At 36.9% G+C, this 18877-nt stretch overlaps 3 protein-coding genes and 1 non-coding gene across 8 annotated transcripts; 2 read left to right on the top strand and 2 right to left on the bottom strand.

The window, feature by feature from the left end:
- Positions 1-157: 157 nt before the first annotated feature.
- On the bottom strand, positions 158-2193 carry LOC108195931 (fructose-bisphosphate aldolase 1, chloroplastic). The gene is made up of 6 exons (XM_017362948.2): positions 1931-2193; positions 1432-1701; positions 1231-1340; positions 1048-1138; positions 694-963; positions 158-584 (listed from the first exon to the last, which is right to left on the bottom strand). Exons 1-6 carry the CDS (start codon positions 2105-2107, stop codon positions 330-332), a joined length of 1173 nt encoding a protein of 390 aa, XP_017218437.1. The 5' UTR covers positions 2108-2193; the 3' UTR covers positions 158-329.
- Positions 2194-3587: 1394 nt separating this feature from the next.
- Positions 3588-6415, bottom strand: LOC108195932 (protein CHAPERONE-LIKE PROTEIN OF POR1, chloroplastic). The gene is made up of 5 exons (XM_017362950.2): positions 6188-6415; positions 5741-5869; positions 5551-5657; positions 4269-4713; positions 3588-4049 (listed from the first exon to the last, which is right to left on the bottom strand). The coding sequence occupies exons 2-5, from the start codon at positions 5866-5868 to the stop codon at positions 3899-3901; spliced, it is 831 nt and encodes a 276-aa protein (XP_017218439.1). The 5' UTR covers position 5869; positions 6188-6415; the 3' UTR covers positions 3588-3898.
- Positions 6390-6462, top strand: TRNAE-CUC (transfer RNA glutamic acid (anticodon CUC)). Its single transcript has one exon. It is a non-coding gene; the product is annotated as a tRNA-Glu (tRNA).
- Positions 6463-7529: 1067 nt separating this feature from the next.
- On the top strand, positions 7530-18253 carry LOC108193349 (uncharacterized). 5 transcript variants are annotated; one of them, XM_017359955.2, is made up of 15 exons: positions 7530-7937; positions 8789-8870; positions 9140-9724; positions 11351-11519; positions 11619-11771; positions 12228-12325; positions 12587-12678; positions 13591-13661; positions 13743-13878; positions 14324-14386; positions 14509-14615; positions 14693-14769; positions 14881-14951; positions 17619-17676; positions 17759-18253. In XM_017359955.2, the coding sequence occupies exons 1-15, from the start codon at positions 7714-7716 to the stop codon at positions 17951-17953; spliced, it is 2181 nt and encodes a 726-aa protein (XP_017215444.1). In that variant the 5' UTR covers positions 7530-7713; the 3' UTR covers positions 17954-18253. The 5 variants fall into 5 exon arrangements, 4 of the variants coding, with proteins under 4 accessions (XP_017215444.1, XP_063937825.1, XP_063937824.1 ...); XM_017359956.2 differs by having other exon boundaries at positions 7531-7937; positions 14533-14615; XR_010285733.1 differs by lacking the exons at positions 14509-14615; positions 17759-18253 and having other exon boundaries at positions 14630-14769.
- The last annotated feature ends 624 nt before the right edge of the window (positions 18254-18877 follow it).

The raw sequence follows: 18877 nt of genomic DNA, 5'->3' as shown, positions 1-18877 counted from the left end.
CAACAAATACTTGATGTCCTATGTTTGATCTCTTCTTGTGAAACTTGTTGCACTTGATAGTGTTCTTTTTACTTGATTTAACAATTAATTCACATTACGCAATATTTATGTCCTGTGACATGCTGCTGCGACGTCTCTTCCCATGTTTACAGACTAGTTGCTATTCCAGAAATTGATTAACAGATTGAAACAATTGTCATCCGAAAGCTGTTGTTGAACAACTCAATATATTGATTACAGAAGTAGCTTCCTATGGCTATAAGCGTTGTGCAGTTTGTTATGGCATCCAGATCTGTAGCTTCTGCTTAGACTGCGACTCTGTAAGCATATCACTTGACAAGCGTTTCTTTCTTGGCCTCCTCTCCAGTGTACTTACCTAGCTGAGCAGCAGAATTTGCACTTGCTCGAAGAAGCAAAGCATCTTGAGCAGCTTTGACGTTCTCGGGTCTTCCTCCCCATGTCTTCAGGCAAATGTTTTGAAGAGCTCTTGCATAAGAGAATGACACATGCCACGGATTGGGAGATTGATTCATCGCGTTCAAGTTCTGGGTAGCTTCCAGTTCAGATAGACCCCCAGACATGAACTGTCATAACAAAGAATATAAATCAGTCTAGAAGCACATTTGAAACTACGAATACAATGTGTCTACGCGTGTGTGTATGTGCGCGCTTAAGTGACATCAGAGTTTTTACATGGATTCCAGGGACTGCCGGGGGAACTGTCCGTCTGAGAAGCTTGAGGGTGTAATCAGCAACCTGCTCGGGTGTTGCCCGTTCCTTGCACTGTGATCCGGGAGTAACCATGCTTGGCTTGAGGAGGATACCTTCAAACAAAACATTGTTCTGGGCAAGGTAGAAAAAGACCTCAGACCACACCTTGTAGGCAACTTCATAAGAACTGTCGATTCCATGATCACCATCAAGTGCGACTTCAGGCTCCACAATCGGGACTAGCCCATTCTCCTGCAATTTACAGATACGCAGATTAACCTTACATGTCATTGTTTAAACAAAAGGTTGCCCATTTAGTTTCATATGAAGGGCAACCTGAGAAATGGCTGCATAGCGAGCAAGACCCCATGCCGCTTCCTTCACAGCAAGTGCAGAAGGACCATTGGGAATGCTCACTACAGTACGCCTATGTAAAATGAATGTCAGTTATGAGATCTGAAGGAACAAAATCAACGCGTATATCATTACTCATCAGTAAATGAAGTACACGATTTGTACCATTTGGCAAAGCGGGCACCCTGTTGGTAGTAAGCTGCAGAGCGCGAGGCAAGGCCGTCAAGACCTTGGCACCAGGACTCATCATTGAAGCTAGCGAGGGGTGATAAACCCTGTCAGGCTCACCCATTAGGCCATCAAGCACAAAATACTAATTACCACATTGTTTTCAGCCAGAAAAGTCTGAGTGGATCGCGGAAATACCTTGTCAGTTTTGATCCCGGGAACAATTCCCTGCTCAATAAGAAGATCAACTATCTTCTTCCCATCAAGTGTTGATTGGTAGAGTGTCTCCTCAAAGAGGATAGCTCCAGAGATGTAGTTTCCGAGCCCCGGGGGGGAGAGGAGCATCGTCCGGTAAGTCTGGCGGTTAGCCTCAGTGTTCTCTAGGCCAACTGAAGCCAAACGCTTGCCACATGTAGCATTCGACTCATCCATGGCCAAGATTCCTCTGCCCGGCGATGCCACAGTTTTCTACATAACTTTGATGTCAAAACAAAATTCTGACAGGAAAATGTTAAATCCGTCTTTCCTTTCGTTATTAGTTTAAACTTGTTTATTTAACATGGTATCAGAACCCGCAAGTCCAATTTTGTTTAATTGTTCTGCACTAGCATATAAGCAATAAATGTACCAAGACCTGCTCCCAACACATTATGGTTTTAAAAATAATTTACTTAACATGGTATCAGAACTCACGTACCGCGGTTTTGATGAGCTCATCATCATAAGCACCGGCACGGATGGCGAGTGCAGGAGCAGCAGCAGGGGTGCACCTGACAAGAGAAACAGAAGGGTGTCGAAGGCTCTGGCCCTCAATCCAACTAGACTTGCTAACAAGTGATGAAGGCCTGAGGAGAGAAGTTGCAGTTGATGCCATTTTAAGTTCTACTTTCTATCTTTCTAGCAAATCAGTTGGCAACCTTTTATGTTAAAATGATCACCACCCCTTGTTTTATTGGATGGCTGTATTTATAGCTTCATGCTGCATTGCAGATATCTCTCCTGAGGCTAGTATAAACTGGCCAATCAACTTGTTAGATAATTTATTTTATAGAATATCTTTTCAGGAATAAATATTTATATGCTTTCCTTGTTAGGCTTGATTCTTATATATATATATTTTTTCACTGCTGGTAGTACCTCAGGACCCGACTCCTTTTTCCGGTCCCACTGAACGGAAGTTAACCAAAAAACAGGTTAGATTGGCATGTCTGACCTTTCACCAGTTTCAATTTTCTGTCCTCGGTTCTGCAACCCGCATGGCCACAGAAATCAAGAATCGTAATTAATCGGTTGACATGAATTTATTAGAGATTTTCTCAAAAAAAATTCGACAAATCAAGAATTTTCAATCAACTGAAGGGTAATCAGTGAATGGGTAAAATATTTTTGTGAGATTAATAGTTAATTTTTAAATAAAGCAGGGATCTTTAGAACACGGGCAACCGCAAACATTTGATTGCTGTGTTTTTTCTACACTATTTAACAATTTGAAGGGAAAAAGACAGAAAAAACCAGATTTATGGTACTATATTTTTTTGCTAACATAAAAAGACAGAATATGACATTTTGTGCCAGTTAAATTTGGACCTCAATAGAGTATAGTAAGGTCAAAGGTGGCTCAAAGTTTATGTTTCAATTGCGTCTTTCTAACATTTGGTTACTTTTCATGTGGACTCGGACTTCTCTGAAATTCTGCAAGTTGTAGTAGAAAATTTATTCTAGCAGTAGTATTTAAACAGATTGATTCTTAAGAATAGAGATCTATGGAACAACAAAGAGCGTTGGATTAGATTAGCAACAAACAAAAGGGCATTCAATTGTTGCAGAATGGCTTCTCTTCAGCATGTTTTTTTGCCCCGTATGATGATCTTTTCACACGAGGAGAAGGGTCTAGCTAAAACACACCTAAAATTTGTCCACTGCACCAACAGCTCTGGAAAAGATCTTTCTTTCAGAAACGCTACACTACACGCTGTTTCTTGAAAGCGCAAAACTCTACCAAATATATGGCAAAAGATTCAGAACAAGACGACGTCATAATAAACCAAAACTGGTATTTCAGTTCAATATAAGCTCATAACATTCTAGAAAAGTTGTATTGAACCACACAGACATACAAGTCACCCCATTTTGCAAGTTGTGTAACACCTTTAGATATTGTTCCTCAAACCAACTATGAGTTAAGCAAAGAGCATAAATATAGCGCTCTCATAAATATATATCTGGATGTGTTTGTGACCCGGGATTTCTTTTAACCTCACACAAGATATTTTATAAAATATACAGTCAATTCAAGGAACTTGGTAAGAAATAAGAATATTGATTTCTTTATAATAAACTTCTAGAGCGGGGAATTCCTAGAAACACAAGAAATATAAATTCCATTCGCAAATGATAAGGTCTTTTAGTCTACATTCCAAAACCCTTTCAGCGGGGTTAACATGATGGTCTCAATTCAGAGCATCAAACAGCCACTCTGATAATTCTGATTCCATAATCTATGCATGGAACTTAAGACATGACCTTTTAACTAAATCTCCATTACCAAAAAGTAGAAGTAAAAAATGTGTGATCTAAATTGAGATATACCAAAATGCCTGAGTAAGAGATTGGGAGTTTACTCTTTGATGTAACGGGAACTTACACAAAAACTCTCTGGCACTACCTATCTAAGATAGGTAGAAGAGACCCAGAGAAGCACATAACTAATCAAGGATGTTGTCACTTCTAAACTTCTGCGACCTTTAATTATAGGTGGAATCACAGACACCATCAGAAAAGTTCCCACTAGCCACGAGAGAATGAATGTTCCAGCCCTGCAGCGTAGTTGCACATAAAGGTGAGATCATCTGTGACTTTAGTGAAACCATGTATATTGTCATATAAGTAGGATCTAATATGAGGAATACACTAATGCTACTTTGCTCTGAAACGTTTATATTTTGTTGGAAAGCATGCATGCATACTAATTTTTATCACACTCACTATTGGCAGACTAAATGTTCAATATATGATCAAACAGAACAATCACGTACCCGTAGAGAAAAGCTCTAAGCTTGTTTTTTAACCGATCATGAATGAAGTACATTGTAGCTATCAGGGAAACGGCTACTTGAAGGGTTGGTCCTTCTTCAGTTGGGAAAAGTACAGTAAGTACGCCCAGTACCACGAAAGCAATGGAAGTCTTTACAATGAAATTTGTAGATGGAGTTCTGAATCTACTTGTGATAGCCAGCATAACCTTAGACTGAGTAACCTCCCCAACCTTTTTCTTAATGTTGATCTTCGGGTTCTTCCTGTCGTAGAATTGCTGCATGATTATTTTGTCGTGGGCTGATTCAATTGCATCTATGCTCGGTTTATGACCAATATATCTTTGAACCAAGAAATTTCTAGCACCTTGAATTTCATCTTCTGATGCTTCCCTGCTAATCCCAAGTCTCTTGTATGGGTCTCTTACATTAATTCTCGGAAATATATCTGTACTTGATCAAACAACTGAGTTTAGTTTCAATCTTATGGATACAAATGTCAAGTTACCATATGTCGCAAAACTCAATGCAGGTCATTATTAGAACTCGGCTATAGGCATTAACAATCAACCTAAAGATTCATATGCCAAATTGTCATATGATAATAAACTCAATGCAGGTCCTTATAGCAACTCAACTATGGTCATTAGAAATGAACCTAGAATACTCAGGGTAAAGCTTGGGCAACCAATAGGAAATATAACTATAGAAAGTGGGACAACAAAACAATAAACAAACTGAGAACAACTCTGATTCCCCACTGCATAATTGTGCAAAATTCTAATTCAGCACAATAAGAGATTAAACGTGTAATTCAATTATAAAAACGGCTATATCATCACTAATATACTTAGCATAACACTTTTACCAAGTCAAAAAATTTCCTTTTTCCTATAACTTGAAGCAGACATTGTCGCCGCAGTTAATAGTTTTGATCCTAAACATATGGGAACTAAGTGAATCTATGCCTGGAAAAGGCTAGTCTAGCTTGTACATAAAAATGACAGGACTGTGTTCAACTGTACTTCAAAACATTTTGCAGATAGACTGTATTTAAATTAAAAACCAAGCAGAATAAGGATCTCTTCAGTTATTAAATATACAAAGAACTGTGGTTTATGTTCTTCATGTCCAATATACTAGTGCAACAAATAAAGAACTGGAACTGTCATTTTTTCCAACAGAACAGTTTGTTCATCGCAAATCCTTTCCAGGTAATATTAATACACGAGGAGTCGAGGACTATTAACAGTAACAAATATATCACAAAATAGACGAGCATTACCAGCCGAGTCATCTGAAGAATTGCCATAAGAAGCATCCATGGCACATCTTAACAAAGGAGTTCTTCGCACTACACATCTCTGAGCAGAACCGGCCCAATTACTTCTCCTACACCACAATTAAACATTATAAACAACTACAATAAAAGCCACAAACTAAACCTTATCTAGCCGAAACACCGGAGTACATACCTAGGTAGCTGAAATAACTCCCCAAATTTCCCGAAATTGTTGAAAACCAAAACTTTTTTCGAAAGAGATCCTTGACCTTTCGGTAGCACATTAATTGAAGGGCTTCCAGTTAACCCAGAAAGATTCATGCTTTACATCAACAACAGCACAAAATTTAACCCCCATCAGCAAATTCAAATTTCAAGAAAAGGGTACAGAAATAAACCCTCAATACATAACCGAAATATCATCTTCATAACAACACCATAGCAATCCAAGATTACCAAATACCCATTAACCAAAAGCACTAATCTTTCTGCTTACCACCAATTTATCTAAAAAAGTAACTTAAAAGCCACTAATCTTGCAATTTAAGTGAAACCAAGATTATTATCTCAATCATTTATTTAATAAAATAGCAAGTAATTATTATTTACACATATACATATATAGTGGCATAGGAGAAACCTGGGAGCAAAAGGGTTGTGAAATTGAAGATTTGCAAGGCGTGTTCTTCAATGGATAGCTGCAAAGTGAGGACCCAGAAGTGTGAGCAAAGGGGCTTCGTTTTTTCTTGCTTTGTCTCTTCTTCTATCTCTGGGCTCTTCTCTTGCTAAAACCCTGTACGAAGATTGTGATTTATAGGATTTTTTGACAAGTACTGACACGATCCGTTGTAGTCTAGTTGGTCAGGATACTCGGCTCTCACCCGAGAGACCCGGGTTCAAGTCCCGGCAACGGAAGTCTTTTTTTACTATTTTTTTTTTCTTTTGGAAAAGCATACCGTATGATTTACCTTGCTCCCGAGTTTTAAATAGGGAGGAAAGCAACTAATCAAATGAAGAGAAAATAAAGTTATCAAACCTTCAATTCTATTCGTACTCTTGAATTTTTTAAAAGGACGAAAGCAAGTGAATGTGAGTGCAAATATAATACAATTCCACTCCAAAACTTTCACTCCAAACCTTCCCTTTTATTCGTACTCCTGAATTTTTTAAAAGGACGAAAGCAAGTGAATGTGAGTGCAAATATAGTACAATTCCACTCCAAAACTTTCAGTCCAAAAGTTGCTTTCACTTACATTCACTTGCTTTCTCTCCAAAAAAATTCGAAAGCAAGTATAAAATAACAAATCAGTTTGAGCAACTTTTTGGAAATCTAAACAGTGGTATTTATCAATGACAATGACGATGCTCTGCCTATTCTTAGGATGGATATTCTTCTCAAAATTTCATTTTTTATTATCCTAAATTTTTTATCATACAAGATATTTTCCTTTATTTGGACATATATTACTGAATAATCAATAATCAATAATCCGTAGCTAAGAGGTATCAAATATGAATATATCACGTTATTCATTTTCAAAATGAAAATAGAATGATATTTTTATCGTTTATTTAAAAAGAGTATTCTTGTAAAAGAATGTCGTAAAAATCATGATTTCTTTTAATTATTATTTCAAGATAAATTTATGCAGGGAATGTAAAAAAGCCAAACAGATCCTTGTAAAACAGAACACAAAACATAGCTCGTGTATACAGGTGCCGTTTGGCCAAGCTTAAAAAAAGTGAACACAAAACATAGCTCGTGTATACAGGTGCCGTTTGGCCAAGCTTAAAAAAAGTGATTCCATGCTTAAAGTAAAGAAGTGGAGTAGAAGTGAGAAATAAATAAGTTAATAAAGTGTTTGGAAAAGAAGCAGAAGCTTTGAGACAGAAGCTAGCATTCTCAGCTTCTTAAAAGTGCTTCTACTTCTTTACACAAACGGATTAAGAAAAGCGGAAGCCAGAAGCAGAAATTGATTCTGCTTACCAAACAGCCCCACAATCCCCAGCACCACCATTTGAATATGAAAATACGAATACTACACAACACACTTGTCCTGTTAATAATCGATCATCATCGATGCCTTCAAATCTTCACAATTCAGTAAGCATACTGCATTGTTGTTGTCATATAAATCACATGCATACACATACACACATGAATCAATGGTTTCAGCGATCTTAACACCGACTCAGAAATACGCAGCGGGAGCTCTGTTTGGTCTGGCTTTACACAAAGCTCAAACACACCAGACTCGCCCTCTCGCCTCGATTTTCGATGAAGATGAGGATGAATTGGACGGCGGTGACAGCAGGACGCCTTATTCAGTCTCCGCTGACCCTGAGCTTTGGATCCATCAGACCTCTGGTCTCCTCCGCCCTGTTTTTAGGTCCTCATTTCATAGATCAATCTCTCTCCCTCTCTCTCTCCCTCTCCTTCCCTCCCTCTCTCTCCTTCTCTCTCCCTCCCCCCTCCCTCTCCCCCTTCTCTCTCTCTCTCTCTCTCCCTCTCCCTCCCTCTCTCTCTCTCCGTCTCTCTCTCTCTCTCCCCCTCCCTTCCCTCTCTCTCTCTCTCTCTCCCTCCCCCCCTCTCTCTCTCCCCCTCCCCTCCCTCTCCCTTGCTATCTCTATCTCTATATGAGAATGTGTTGACAGTAGTTTTTATTATGTTAGCTTGGAATTATGTTGCTCTTCGGCTTTGTATGATGTTATTCGCCTATATTTGAAATTATGTTAGGGTTTTGAGTTGAATTGTTTGTTTGATACTAGCTATTTATCAAAATGTGGTTTGATTTAATAATGTCTTCGTGATCAGTTTTTTTGATATGTCCGTGCGCGCAAATCTTGATAGAAAGTCTTCAGTAGTTTTTATTTTGTTAGCTTGGATTGTATTACTAGTTGAGTTTGTATGATGTTATTTGGTTGATTTTGAAGTTATGTTAGGGTTTTGAGTTGAATTGTTTCTTTGATACTAGCTATTTGTTAAACGTATGTTGATTTAATAATGTTTTGTGATCAGTTGTATGATGTGTTTGTATGCAATTTTGATTGAGAATGTGTTCACAGTAGTTTTATTATGTTAACTAGAAATTGGATTACTCGCTGACTTTGTATGACCTTGTTTTGGTTAATTTTAGAGTTATGTTAGGGTTTTGAGTTGAATCGTATGTTTAATTTGAGAAATTTTATCCAGATGTTGCAGAGAAAATGTGTTCTGATTTAGTGATGTTTTTGTGATCAGTTTCTTAGAAATTAATGATCAAGCCTGGCCTGGACTTGAGGAAACTGCAGGATCGCCCTCTGGGACTCATCACGTTGGAGCTGTATGTCCATCACATCCTTACTGCTGCAGAAACTGTTTCGTCATCCTTTTTAGGTTTGATAGAATGTTAATGTCAAATGAGAAATGGTTTTTTTACTGAAAAATAGAGAAACTGAGTGTTATAAATGTAGGAAAGTTAGTATACTTTTTGCTTCTCGTGATAGACAATGAATTTGGGTAATGTGTTCTTTTGTCATAATCATTAACAGTGATTATGCATTTGGTGTTGTTTATGGTTAATAAGTTGTGTATATATATATATGATAACAGTTCATAAGATTGCTTGCTGAAGATAGTAGTGAGACTTCTTCAGAAATGAAGGATCAGGAGCACGGATTGTCAAATGCTGTTAGTAGTATGGCAGCAACCATGGACCCTTCAGAGGAATTCGCTTATCATAAGAAAAAACATCGTGCATACGAACAAGAATGGCGGGAGATATTGTCAAGTGCCGCTCAACCACAGCCTGAAGTGAAAGATGAGGACCGTGAAACTGATGAGAAGAAAGATAATGACCATGAAACTGATGAGAAGAAAGTTGATGACCATGAAACTGATGAGAAGAAAGATGATGACCGTGAAACTGATGAGCAGGATACATCAGGTAAAAGATCTATTATGGCAGAGCCATCTGTTGGGTCTGGCAGGAAATGTGATACAAAACCCTTTGAAGAGTTAACCTTGCTTGATGATAAGAGGAAGGTGGCAGTTCTGTTTGAACTCCTCACAGCTTGTTTGGCAAAAACACCTGAACTTGACAACACAGCAAAACGCCGAAAGAATGATTATGACGCTCGTCACCGTGTGGCTTTGCGATTGCTGTCAACTTGGTTTGATATTGAGTGGATAAAGATGGTTAGTTTCTCATAATTATTCACTTGTCGTACCAAGTTTTATATATTGGTTTTTGTATTTCGTAAAATTCGATTGTGTCCCTTTCTTACATGCTATCTCCCAGTAAACTATAATTTCAAGTCTTTGATGACATTATCTGTCTAATTGTTTTTGGTGCTGTAATGAGTTCTAATTTGAGACTTATTACTAAACTATAAACCTTGATTCCAATCAAGTAATGCCTGAATATGTCTGTCCTTTGTGAGCTTTCTAAGTATCGAGGATTTAACTCGGGAAATTCGGATTGTTATACAGAGATTTGACAACTGGGAAACTGGCAGTTTGGCAGATCTCACAAATTGAGGATCTGAAGTTTCCACATTTAAAAGAAAAACAAATGCAAATTAATACATTTTTAAAGAGTAATCTGCACACTACACCTTTTAAAGTATTTTGTTAACTAAACAAATATCAAACTACTGAAAAAATGTCCTGACGCTTGCCTAAGAGTCTCTTACATTACTGAAGAATCTAAATATCTAATAAGAGGATTCAGTATTGGCTTAACTTATGAGTATTGGCTCATATGAGACGATGTTTGTTTTGCCTTTCTGCAAACCTTGAGAATTATGTCATTATCTCAAATTTTCCTCTTAAACCTGTTGTTTTTTAGTTGTGAAATTCACTGTTGAAAAAGTGCTTGGCAACGTGTACTATATTAGTATTTTTTTTCATTAATATCGCAATCTGTATTCTTGAAATGGCAGTCTGTGTTGTCTGATAAAGGGACAACTAGTTCAAAGGCCTAAAGAGACTATCTAGGAACAATATAAAAAGTTCTGGAAGCCCAAGTAGTTGGAAACTTCAAATGATAATTGTTATCTTTTAAATTTGGGATATATATAATTGAGAGTTTTCGTTTTATATGAAAAGTAGATTATTATATGTAAGGCTATGGTGATCTAAATTATTAGAGTCGATCATTTTAAGTATTGATTGTTATGTTTTCAGATATCTATGCAAGAGTTTTCTACCCTAAACCCTAATTCCATCCCTGTATCCCCATCACTATCTTGATAGTTGGACTCAGGGGTGTAAACGAGCCGAGCCGAGTCGAACATTGTCAGGCTCGGCTCGAGCTCGACTGAAATGTTCGGGGCTCGAGCTCGAGCTCGAGTTCGACCGAGCCTTTAATTTCAAGTTCGAAGCTCGGCTCGTAAATAGTTCGATAGGCTCGAGTTCGGCTCGAAAGCTCGAATCGAGTCACCAAATATTGACAAAAACTCGAAATATGATCGGTTCGACTCGAGTTCGATTCGATTAAATATATAAATTATAAATAAATTATTATATATATATATTTGTAAAAATATATTTATATTAAAAATTAAAAAAATAATAGAGGCTCGATAAGGCTCGCGAACCTTACGAGCCGAGTAATTTGAAGCTTGAGCTCGGCTCGGTAAAACATCCAAATAGCTCGAGCTCGAGCTCGGCTCGATTATTACCGAATCAAATTCGAATATTTTCCGAGCCGAACTCGAGTAGCTCACGAATAGTTTGGTTTGTTTACACCCCTACTTGGACTTGAGCTGGTTATACAAGATCTAATAGTAATATTTTTTTATGATGCTTTCTCCTTTTTAGGAAGCTATTGAGACCATAGTTGCTAGCTCAGCAATGGCCATATTAAAAGAGAGAAACAGTAAGCAACAAGAAGCAGATTCTTCACAAAGTAGATGGGCTAAGTGGAGGCGTGGAGGTATCATTGGTGCAGCCGCGTTAACAGGAGGAACCTTAATGGCGATAACTGGTGGTATAGTCTCTATTTCTGAGGATTATCTGGTATATTTTCAGCATGATGCCTACAATGAAATGATTGATTTTCATTATCAGCTTACACGTTCTTTAACAGGTTTAGCAGCTCCAGCAATTGCTGCTGGATTTGGTGCTCTAGCACCTACGCTGGGTACTATGATCCCCGTAATTGGAGCAAGCGGCTTTGCTGCTGCCGCTACTGCTGCAGGAAGTGTTGCAGGTTCTGTTGCAGTTGCTGCATCATTTGGAGGTGAGAATTATAACCTGTTCATTGCAGATCAAATTCCACTGTGAGTATAGGAACTGTTTTTCTTTAAAACGTTCTCCTAGATGTTTTTATTCTGATAGCCCAGTTTGGATCCTAGTAGGAGAGTGAAACCGGTAGCGGATATTATACTCTGTGGTTCTGCCCTTTATTTTTAGTGATGTTTCATGCACTCTTAGGTGATTGGTACAGGACTACATGTTAACCATATTCTAGTTGGTGTAGGATGTACTAGATAGACGTTTCACTCACTTTAAAGTAGAGATAACAGTTGGTCCTATGATGCTTTGAAGCAAGTCCTTGATTTATTTTCATATCAGCACAACATATGAGGAATTAATTGTTTGTAGATGCTAACATTAGTGAAATGAAATTATTATGTTTTACACCCCTAACTGTTGCTTATAAAATCTGTGCTAACACTTAACTTGATCAACCTAGCTGCTGGAGCGGGACTATCCGGGGCAAAAATGGCAAGGAGAACGGGAAGCATCGATGAGTTTGAGTTCAAAGTTGTAGGAGAAAATCGTAAAAAAGGCGTGAGTATAACTATATTACCATAATTTTTGGGCTTCCACTATATATAGAGTCCTCCCAAGTTTATGATGTAAACAATTTTTTTGGGTAGGGTGTGAATAAGAGTGTCTTGTGATTGTTTGGGGGAGATTGATATTGCAAGTGTTTTAACATTCTTGCATGGTTGTTTTATATATCTTTCCCAATTCCCATACATCATTATCTACTACATATCTTTGGAAATATATATTTGAATTTGTTGTTGCCAATCCTTCTTCTGTCAGAGGCTGGCAGTTGAAGTGGTAATCTCAGGCTTTGTGTTTGAGGAAGATGATTTCGTTAAACCTTGGGAAGGACAAGCGGATAACTCAGAACGGTATACTGCATTTTTCCCACCTTCCCATAATTTTAAACCTTTCGTTTGTATTCAAATTCTTCTATTAATTATGTAGATTTCTAAGAATCCACATTCTAATGTTTTATGTACCTGACCCTGTCCTCCAAGTCTCATATTCCCATACTGTATTCTTGAAATTTATAAACCTAATATTGAAATGATAAATATGCTGAATAGCATAGGATGTACCATTCTATTGACAAAATTACCATGTACCCGTTTAATAGAGTAAATTGGTTTAGGTAGTCAAGTATCAGGTCAAAAATTGTGTTTTCGGTACTGGTAAAACTTGAATTTGATTATATTTTTTTGCAGTAGTACTTTGTTTGCTAGAAAACAATTTTTAAAAATAGAAAAAGAAAAATAGTGCCAGATTTTGTTAGGATATGTTCGCTTCTGTCTGTCTGTGAATCTGTACCATCTTTCCTTTTCATGAATCACCAATAGCTTGATGCACAGGATAGTGATGCATTGCGCTCTGAGGATAGTAGTGAGATTGATTATCTTTAACAAACATGAAAGAACTTACTTAAAGGATGAATATTAATGACCTATAAATTGGAAAAGATTATGGTTCTAGAGTGTTGTTGTAGCATGTCAGCCTATACTTGTTACATTACATGTACTGAGTAGTTTGGTAACTTATATGGTACATCTATCTGAGCTCTTTCTTATGTTTTTTTGTTAACGTGGCTAGATATGATATCGAACAATATTAGACATATGATCACCTCAATGCATTGAAGTTTTAATTTTAGCCTATATGTATCCTTAACTTAAATATTTTGGAATGAATCTTTTGTACTACAAATACATCCAAGGGATAAGGTGTATGCAGGATGGGAGGGAATAATTGCTATTTACGTGATTCTAACAAAATCAGCTTTTTAGGTATGCACTGCAGTGGGAGTCTAAGCATCTGATTGCTGTAAGCACCGCAATTCGGGACCTGCTAGCGTCAAGTATATCATATCACCTTCTTAGTTAGTTACTGCGATAATGGATATGTTTTTCTGATTTTGACAATTCCTATACTTATGTAGGCCTTGCATATACGTTGATGCAGCAAGGTGCAATGTTGACTGTATTAGGCGCTCTTGTGTCAGCATTAGCATGGCCAGCAGCATTACTTTCTCTTATTGGTTTCATTGATAGCAGCTGGTCAATTGCTGTAGACAGGTTTCTTTTGTTGTGATAATGAACTGATATTAGATGGCTAGAGAGTAATTATTGTAGTTGTCTATATCCTTACTGGGTGAATCTCTTTGATAATATTAAGAAGGTATTATTGTGTCTCGACTCTGTAGGTCACAGAAAGTGAAATTATTTGTTGCCAAGTAGAAGCTAATTTAACATCAATTTCTGACGACATTTGCAAGTCCTTGGGTTAAGTTGTAATTTTCAAATGACAATTTGATGTCTGTTTCATGATTTACTTTATACCTCCGCCTCAAACTTCAGTTTCTTATAATTGAGCTTAGGTGACCTATGCTTATATATTTTTGCAACCTGCTCATCTCACGGGGAATGAAAAGGAAGTTTTCATTTTTCTTTGCAGCAATTGTTTGTTATTGTTTGTTACTCTTTGTTTCCTTTTCTATTGTTAACTTCCTAAAATTGGCAGATCTGACAAGGCAGGAAAATTGCTTGCTGAAGAAGTTTTAGAGAAGGGGTTGCACGGACAAAGGTAAACAAGTCATTTCGATATTAAGAACATTTTTTTGATTAGCCAAAAGAATGATGGAAGCAGCAAAAAGAACATTGTTATTGATTCTTTTACGACATTTGATTGTATGTTTCTGATATTAGCTTGGACGTGCATATGTGTTTTAGGCCTGTGACGTTACTGGGTTTTTCACTTGGAGCGCGAGTTATTTTTAGATGTCTTCAGTGTCTATCTGAGTCTGATAATAATGGTATTTTCTCTAAGCAACAAGCAGGTTTTCTTTTTACTTCTATGGAACTTTCTGGTGAAAATAAACTGTACTTTCAGCTGGGCTAATAGAGAGAGTTGTCCTCCTTGGATCACCTATTGCCATCCAAGATGAAAATTGGGAAACTGCAAGAAAGGTATGACCATACAATATGTTCCTTAATGTATTTGAAGTATAACAATGCTTTTCTCTGGATTAGCTGCCCTTTCTGCATTCTACTCAATAGCTACTTTTAGCTGTTTTGTAGATGGTGTCTGGTAGGTTCGTAAACGCTTATTCTACAAATGACTGGACACTTGGAGTCGCCTTCCGTGCTAGGTATTTATTTCAAATTAAATTTTCTTAACCTTCTCATATTATCCTAGAACTTGGCGACCCTACTTCAAAATTATGTTTTAATCAACATTTTCCACTTTAGCTCTGGCGAGGGACAAAATGAGAATGACTATACTCAAATAAGATATCTTACAGCAAACATTATGTTACAGAAAACATTATGAAGTAGTTAATACATATTGGTCCATCCTCTTCGACATTTAGTTAATGATTGCAAGGTGGTCCCAAGCCTTGTCAATGGCTGACTTGTTTGGTGTTGCTGGGGTTATTTCAATGGTGTTGAGTTCAGCCATTCATAATTGTATCTGATTAAGGACATTTCCTCATTTATAATAGATTCCATCTCGGAGCATTTTGCATCTCCCATTTATAAAATATAATTAAATAAAAATCCCACTATTTACTCAATACTCATGGAATCATATAGATGATCAAGCAATGATGGAATTTTTATTCATTTTACTGAATCCCATGAAATTAAACCCAACTCCATATTTGGAATAGAATGTATGAAATATGTATAACTACAAACGAGGGAATAAATAAAATTTTCTACTTGAGTTGGAATTTGGAATTTGAGAAACAGATACAAATGGAAACATAATCCTGCCACTTAGGCTTATGAAGTTATGAAATCTTGTATAGAATATCACAAAAGAAAATAATCAAATTCTACCATTATAATGATATTCAATCAATTACATATTTCAATTTGCCTGAATACCAAAAAAATGAATGGATTCGGCATTTAATCTTTTCAATAATATAAAACATAAAACTCATAAACAATAGAATATATAATTGATTTTTGGTGCTGTTTTGGGTTGGGTTTGCATGAAGACCAAAATCAAACTTTGCTGTATGTTAGATAACAGGATTTTAGGGTTTGGTTGAATTGCTTGGGGATTTAGGGTTTGCTCACAACTCACAAGATTGAAGAAGTATACTTTTTGCAAGGGTTGTGACCCATCCCCAAATAATGTATCTATTGTTGGTTTTTTATTGAGAGAAAATGAGAGAATGTTATGCCAAGAAGAATGATTTTTCTGATCTCATATATATTCTAAATACATACTTGCGTATTATAGGCTAACACATCAGGTTAAACATCCCTAAATGATAGGATTTCTAAATACTTATCACGATTAACTTATTCATTCTAATCTTTAACTAATTTTACTTATCCAATAGCTAACAATTTAAATAATTTAAAAACAATTCAAATGACTTTGACTCCTTAATTTAAAGTACTAAATATTTTTACCGATGATGTACTTCCTATCATCATATGTTTGGAGCGCTTCTCTCCACAAACATCTTCTAGGTACACTTCTCACCAAATTCAAATGTTGATTACTTGATTCACTTCTCATCAACTTACACTTTTTTAGAATCTTTTTAGTTTATCAGGAGCACTTCTCTCCATATGGTGCACTTCTCACCGACAATTCTACTGTTTCCGTGGCCACATGTGCAATGATTTTCTTCACACACATCTGCTGCGTGCCTGTGTTTTTCCCGTGTCTGTATTTCCTTTTATTTTTGGAACTATGTGTTCTCCCCCCTGTGAAGCTTTATCATCACCGTTAGAATCTTCGATGGCAACACCACCAGATGCGTCTTTCGCTTTTTTGTTTGTTCACTCATGAGCAGTTTATTAGTAACGCCTAGTTTTCTCAGTCAAACTCAGCTTCGATACAATTGGTTGGTTTTTATTGAGAGAAATTGAGATAATGTTATGCCAAGAAGAATATTTTTATTTATGTTCTCCTATATATATATTCTAAATACATTAGCTTGCATTTTATAGGTCAACAAGCGGGCATAGTTTTTTTGCAAAAGTGACATATTCAAATAGATTTTCCATTCCAAGATTTTAGCATAATGGGCACCGGTCAGGGTCGTTTAGGCCCAACCGCGTTTGAAGAGCATGACACCAACTGGGTTATTCATAATAGGTTTCTCATTCCGAGTTTCCTATGTAATGGGCCACCGCCTTCAGATCATACCGATATGGGTCATTGAGTCCCAACCTCATTTGAGGAGCATGACACCAAGTGGGCTGATCTGACATCCCAGTTTCAATACCCGACCTGGCCTGGCCCATGTGGGCCTCCCCAAAGTTGGCTGTGTGGGCGCACCCTCTGTCATCACTCAGGCCCAGGCTCACGATACAAGCATGTGCCACGACCCAAAAGACTCCAAACTGCTTTTGGAGGAACAAACCTGGTCTTCCTCAGTGTATGGAAGGCGAGGATTAGTGTTCCCGTAGCAGACTCCCAAGACTTGACCAGGATCATCCCCTTCCTGGCCTTCATTAAGGGTGAGGCTTTGGTGCTAGCCACGTCTAGATTAAATATGGGTGAGGCCCCTTTTATTAGCGGGCGAGGCCATGTAACCATACAGACGTCTCATGAGCCGATCATGTTATAATTTATAACTACCAGGTAGCGAGGCCCCCTGACCAAGGCGTTGCTGATTTCACCTATAACACAGTCTATATGAACTTACCTGCATTCTCAGCTTGCCACTTTGAGTTATAATATAAAAAAATCATGTCGCCGTCTTTATAACATGATGGTACACTGCTGACTGTTTGAGGTACGATTTATGTTGTGAACTAATACCATAATATCTTGCGGTCAACAGCATCCTGTCTCGAGGAGTAGCTGGAGTTCAACCAGTTGATGTCCCAGGAATCGAGAATGTAAGTATCTAATGAAAAAAGCATGAGAGATACATGGGTGTTTTTTTTCAGTTCATGAGGAACGAGTTTGCTTGGTCCACAGGTCGATGTAACTGAAGTAATTGAGGGCCACTCATCGTATCTCTGGGCTACCCAACAAATTATAGAGCAGCTTGAGCTCAATGCCTACTTTCCTGTTTTCAATGCCACTCCTATGAAGCCTGGCGAAGATACATACTCTGGAAATTCTTTTTTGGGGGGTTACATACAGCCTGCAGGAAAAGGAGAAGGCATCTAAAGCAAAAGCCGGCTAGTGGCTATTTCAGTTAAACTGATTTTATATTTTCTTTTGCACAAAGTAGCTGGTTGTGCTGATTTTTTTTATTTTCTTCCAAAGTAGCTGGTTGTGTATAGTGTCCTTTCAAATACAAACTTTTTTGTATTGGATTTGATCATTTCAAATTCTGGTATAGCTTTTTTCAGGGATGGTATAGTCTATGCAGTATAATTAGGTAAAAGTACACTCTATGTACATGTAGTTTGGGCTTTACAACACTTAAAAATCACCTGCAATATTGCATTTCAAGATTTTTCTTAATTCGTGTATTTCTATCAAGTGTTGCTAACGGCGTTAGTTTAAATAAATTATTATAAATATTAGAAATCTCAAAATATAGGTACATAATATAACTATGTTGTAGAGTATAGTTTAGTTTTTAGAAGTTTGATTGAATTTAAGTAATGATGAAATTTTATTACAGATATGAACTACTCTTCCATGGAACTGAGGTTATGTTATTATGATCATTTCAAGTACTCAACCACTCGATGGATGGTAGTAACATTTTACAATTCACAATATATATAAAGAATTTGCATCATCAGTTTGGATACTTAATTTTTTTTTTGGTATTGTGTTTCATATCCCCAAATCTGCGAAGAATATCAAAACACATCCGGTTCCTTTATTTTTTTTGAGAAAACTTGACTCATTTTCTTCATAATTACTGTATTAACTTTAACGAGTTTACAAAGTAAAGCTCATATAATATTGTTTTTTTTTGTCATAACTAATATAACATTGTTTATCATAATTATATGTATATAATCTCACTGCTCTCTTGATCTCACACCATTTTTTTATGATTTATTTATTGATGCTGAACACATTCATATTTGTTTTTTTTGCGTAAAATTAGGTTAAAAAATTGATTTATAAATT

This window comes from Daucus carota, chromosome 7, assembly GCF_001625215.2.
Source record: "Daucus carota subsp. sativus chromosome 7, DH1 v3.0, whole genome shotgun sequence".
In the NCBI taxonomy this organism is placed as follows: domain Eukaryota; kingdom Viridiplantae; phylum Streptophyta; class Magnoliopsida; order Apiales; family Apiaceae; genus Daucus; species Daucus carota.
This window is presented reverse-complemented; position numbering and strand designations above follow the sequence as displayed.

Excerpts from the sequence above, each read along its gene's own strand:
- LOC108195931 (XM_017362948.2), bottom strand. The coding sequence starts at position 2,107 with ATGGCATCAACTGCAACTTCTCTCCTCAGGCCTTCATCACTTGTTAGC. Across the intron at positions 1,702-1,930 it reads ATGAGCTCATCAAAACCGCG|AAAACTGTGGCATCGCCGGG; the intron begins GTACGTGAGTTC and ends AAAGTTATGTAG. Across the intron at positions 964-1,047 it reads GCTATGCAGCCATTTCTCAG|GAGAATGGGCTAGTCCCGAT; the intron begins GTTGCCCTTCAT and ends TGTAAATTGCAG.
- LOC108195932 (XM_017362950.2), bottom strand. The coding sequence starts at position 5,868 with ATGAATCTTTCTGGGTTAACTGGAAGCCCTTCAATTAATGTGCTACCG. Across the intron at positions 5,658-5,740 it reads GAGTTATTTCAGCTACCTAG|GAGAAGTAATTGGGCCGGTT; the intron begins GTATGTACTCCG and ends ATTGTGGTGTAG. Across the intron at positions 4,714-5,550 it reads TTCTTCAGATGACTCGGCTG|ATATATTTCCGAGAATTAAT; the intron begins GTAATGCTCGTC and ends GATCAAGTACAG.
- LOC108193349 (XM_017359955.2), top strand. The coding sequence starts at position 7,714 with ATGGTTTCAGCGATCTTAACACCGACTCAGAAATACGCAGCGGGAGCT. Across the intron at positions 7,938-8,788 it reads CTCCTCCGCCCTGTTTTTAG|TTTCTTAGAAATTAATGATC; the intron begins GTCCTCATTTCA and ends TTTTGTGATCAG. Across the intron at positions 12,326-12,586 it reads GAGAAAATCGTAAAAAAGGC|AGGCTGGCAGTTGAAGTGGT; the intron begins GTGAGTATAACT and ends TTCTTCTGTCAG.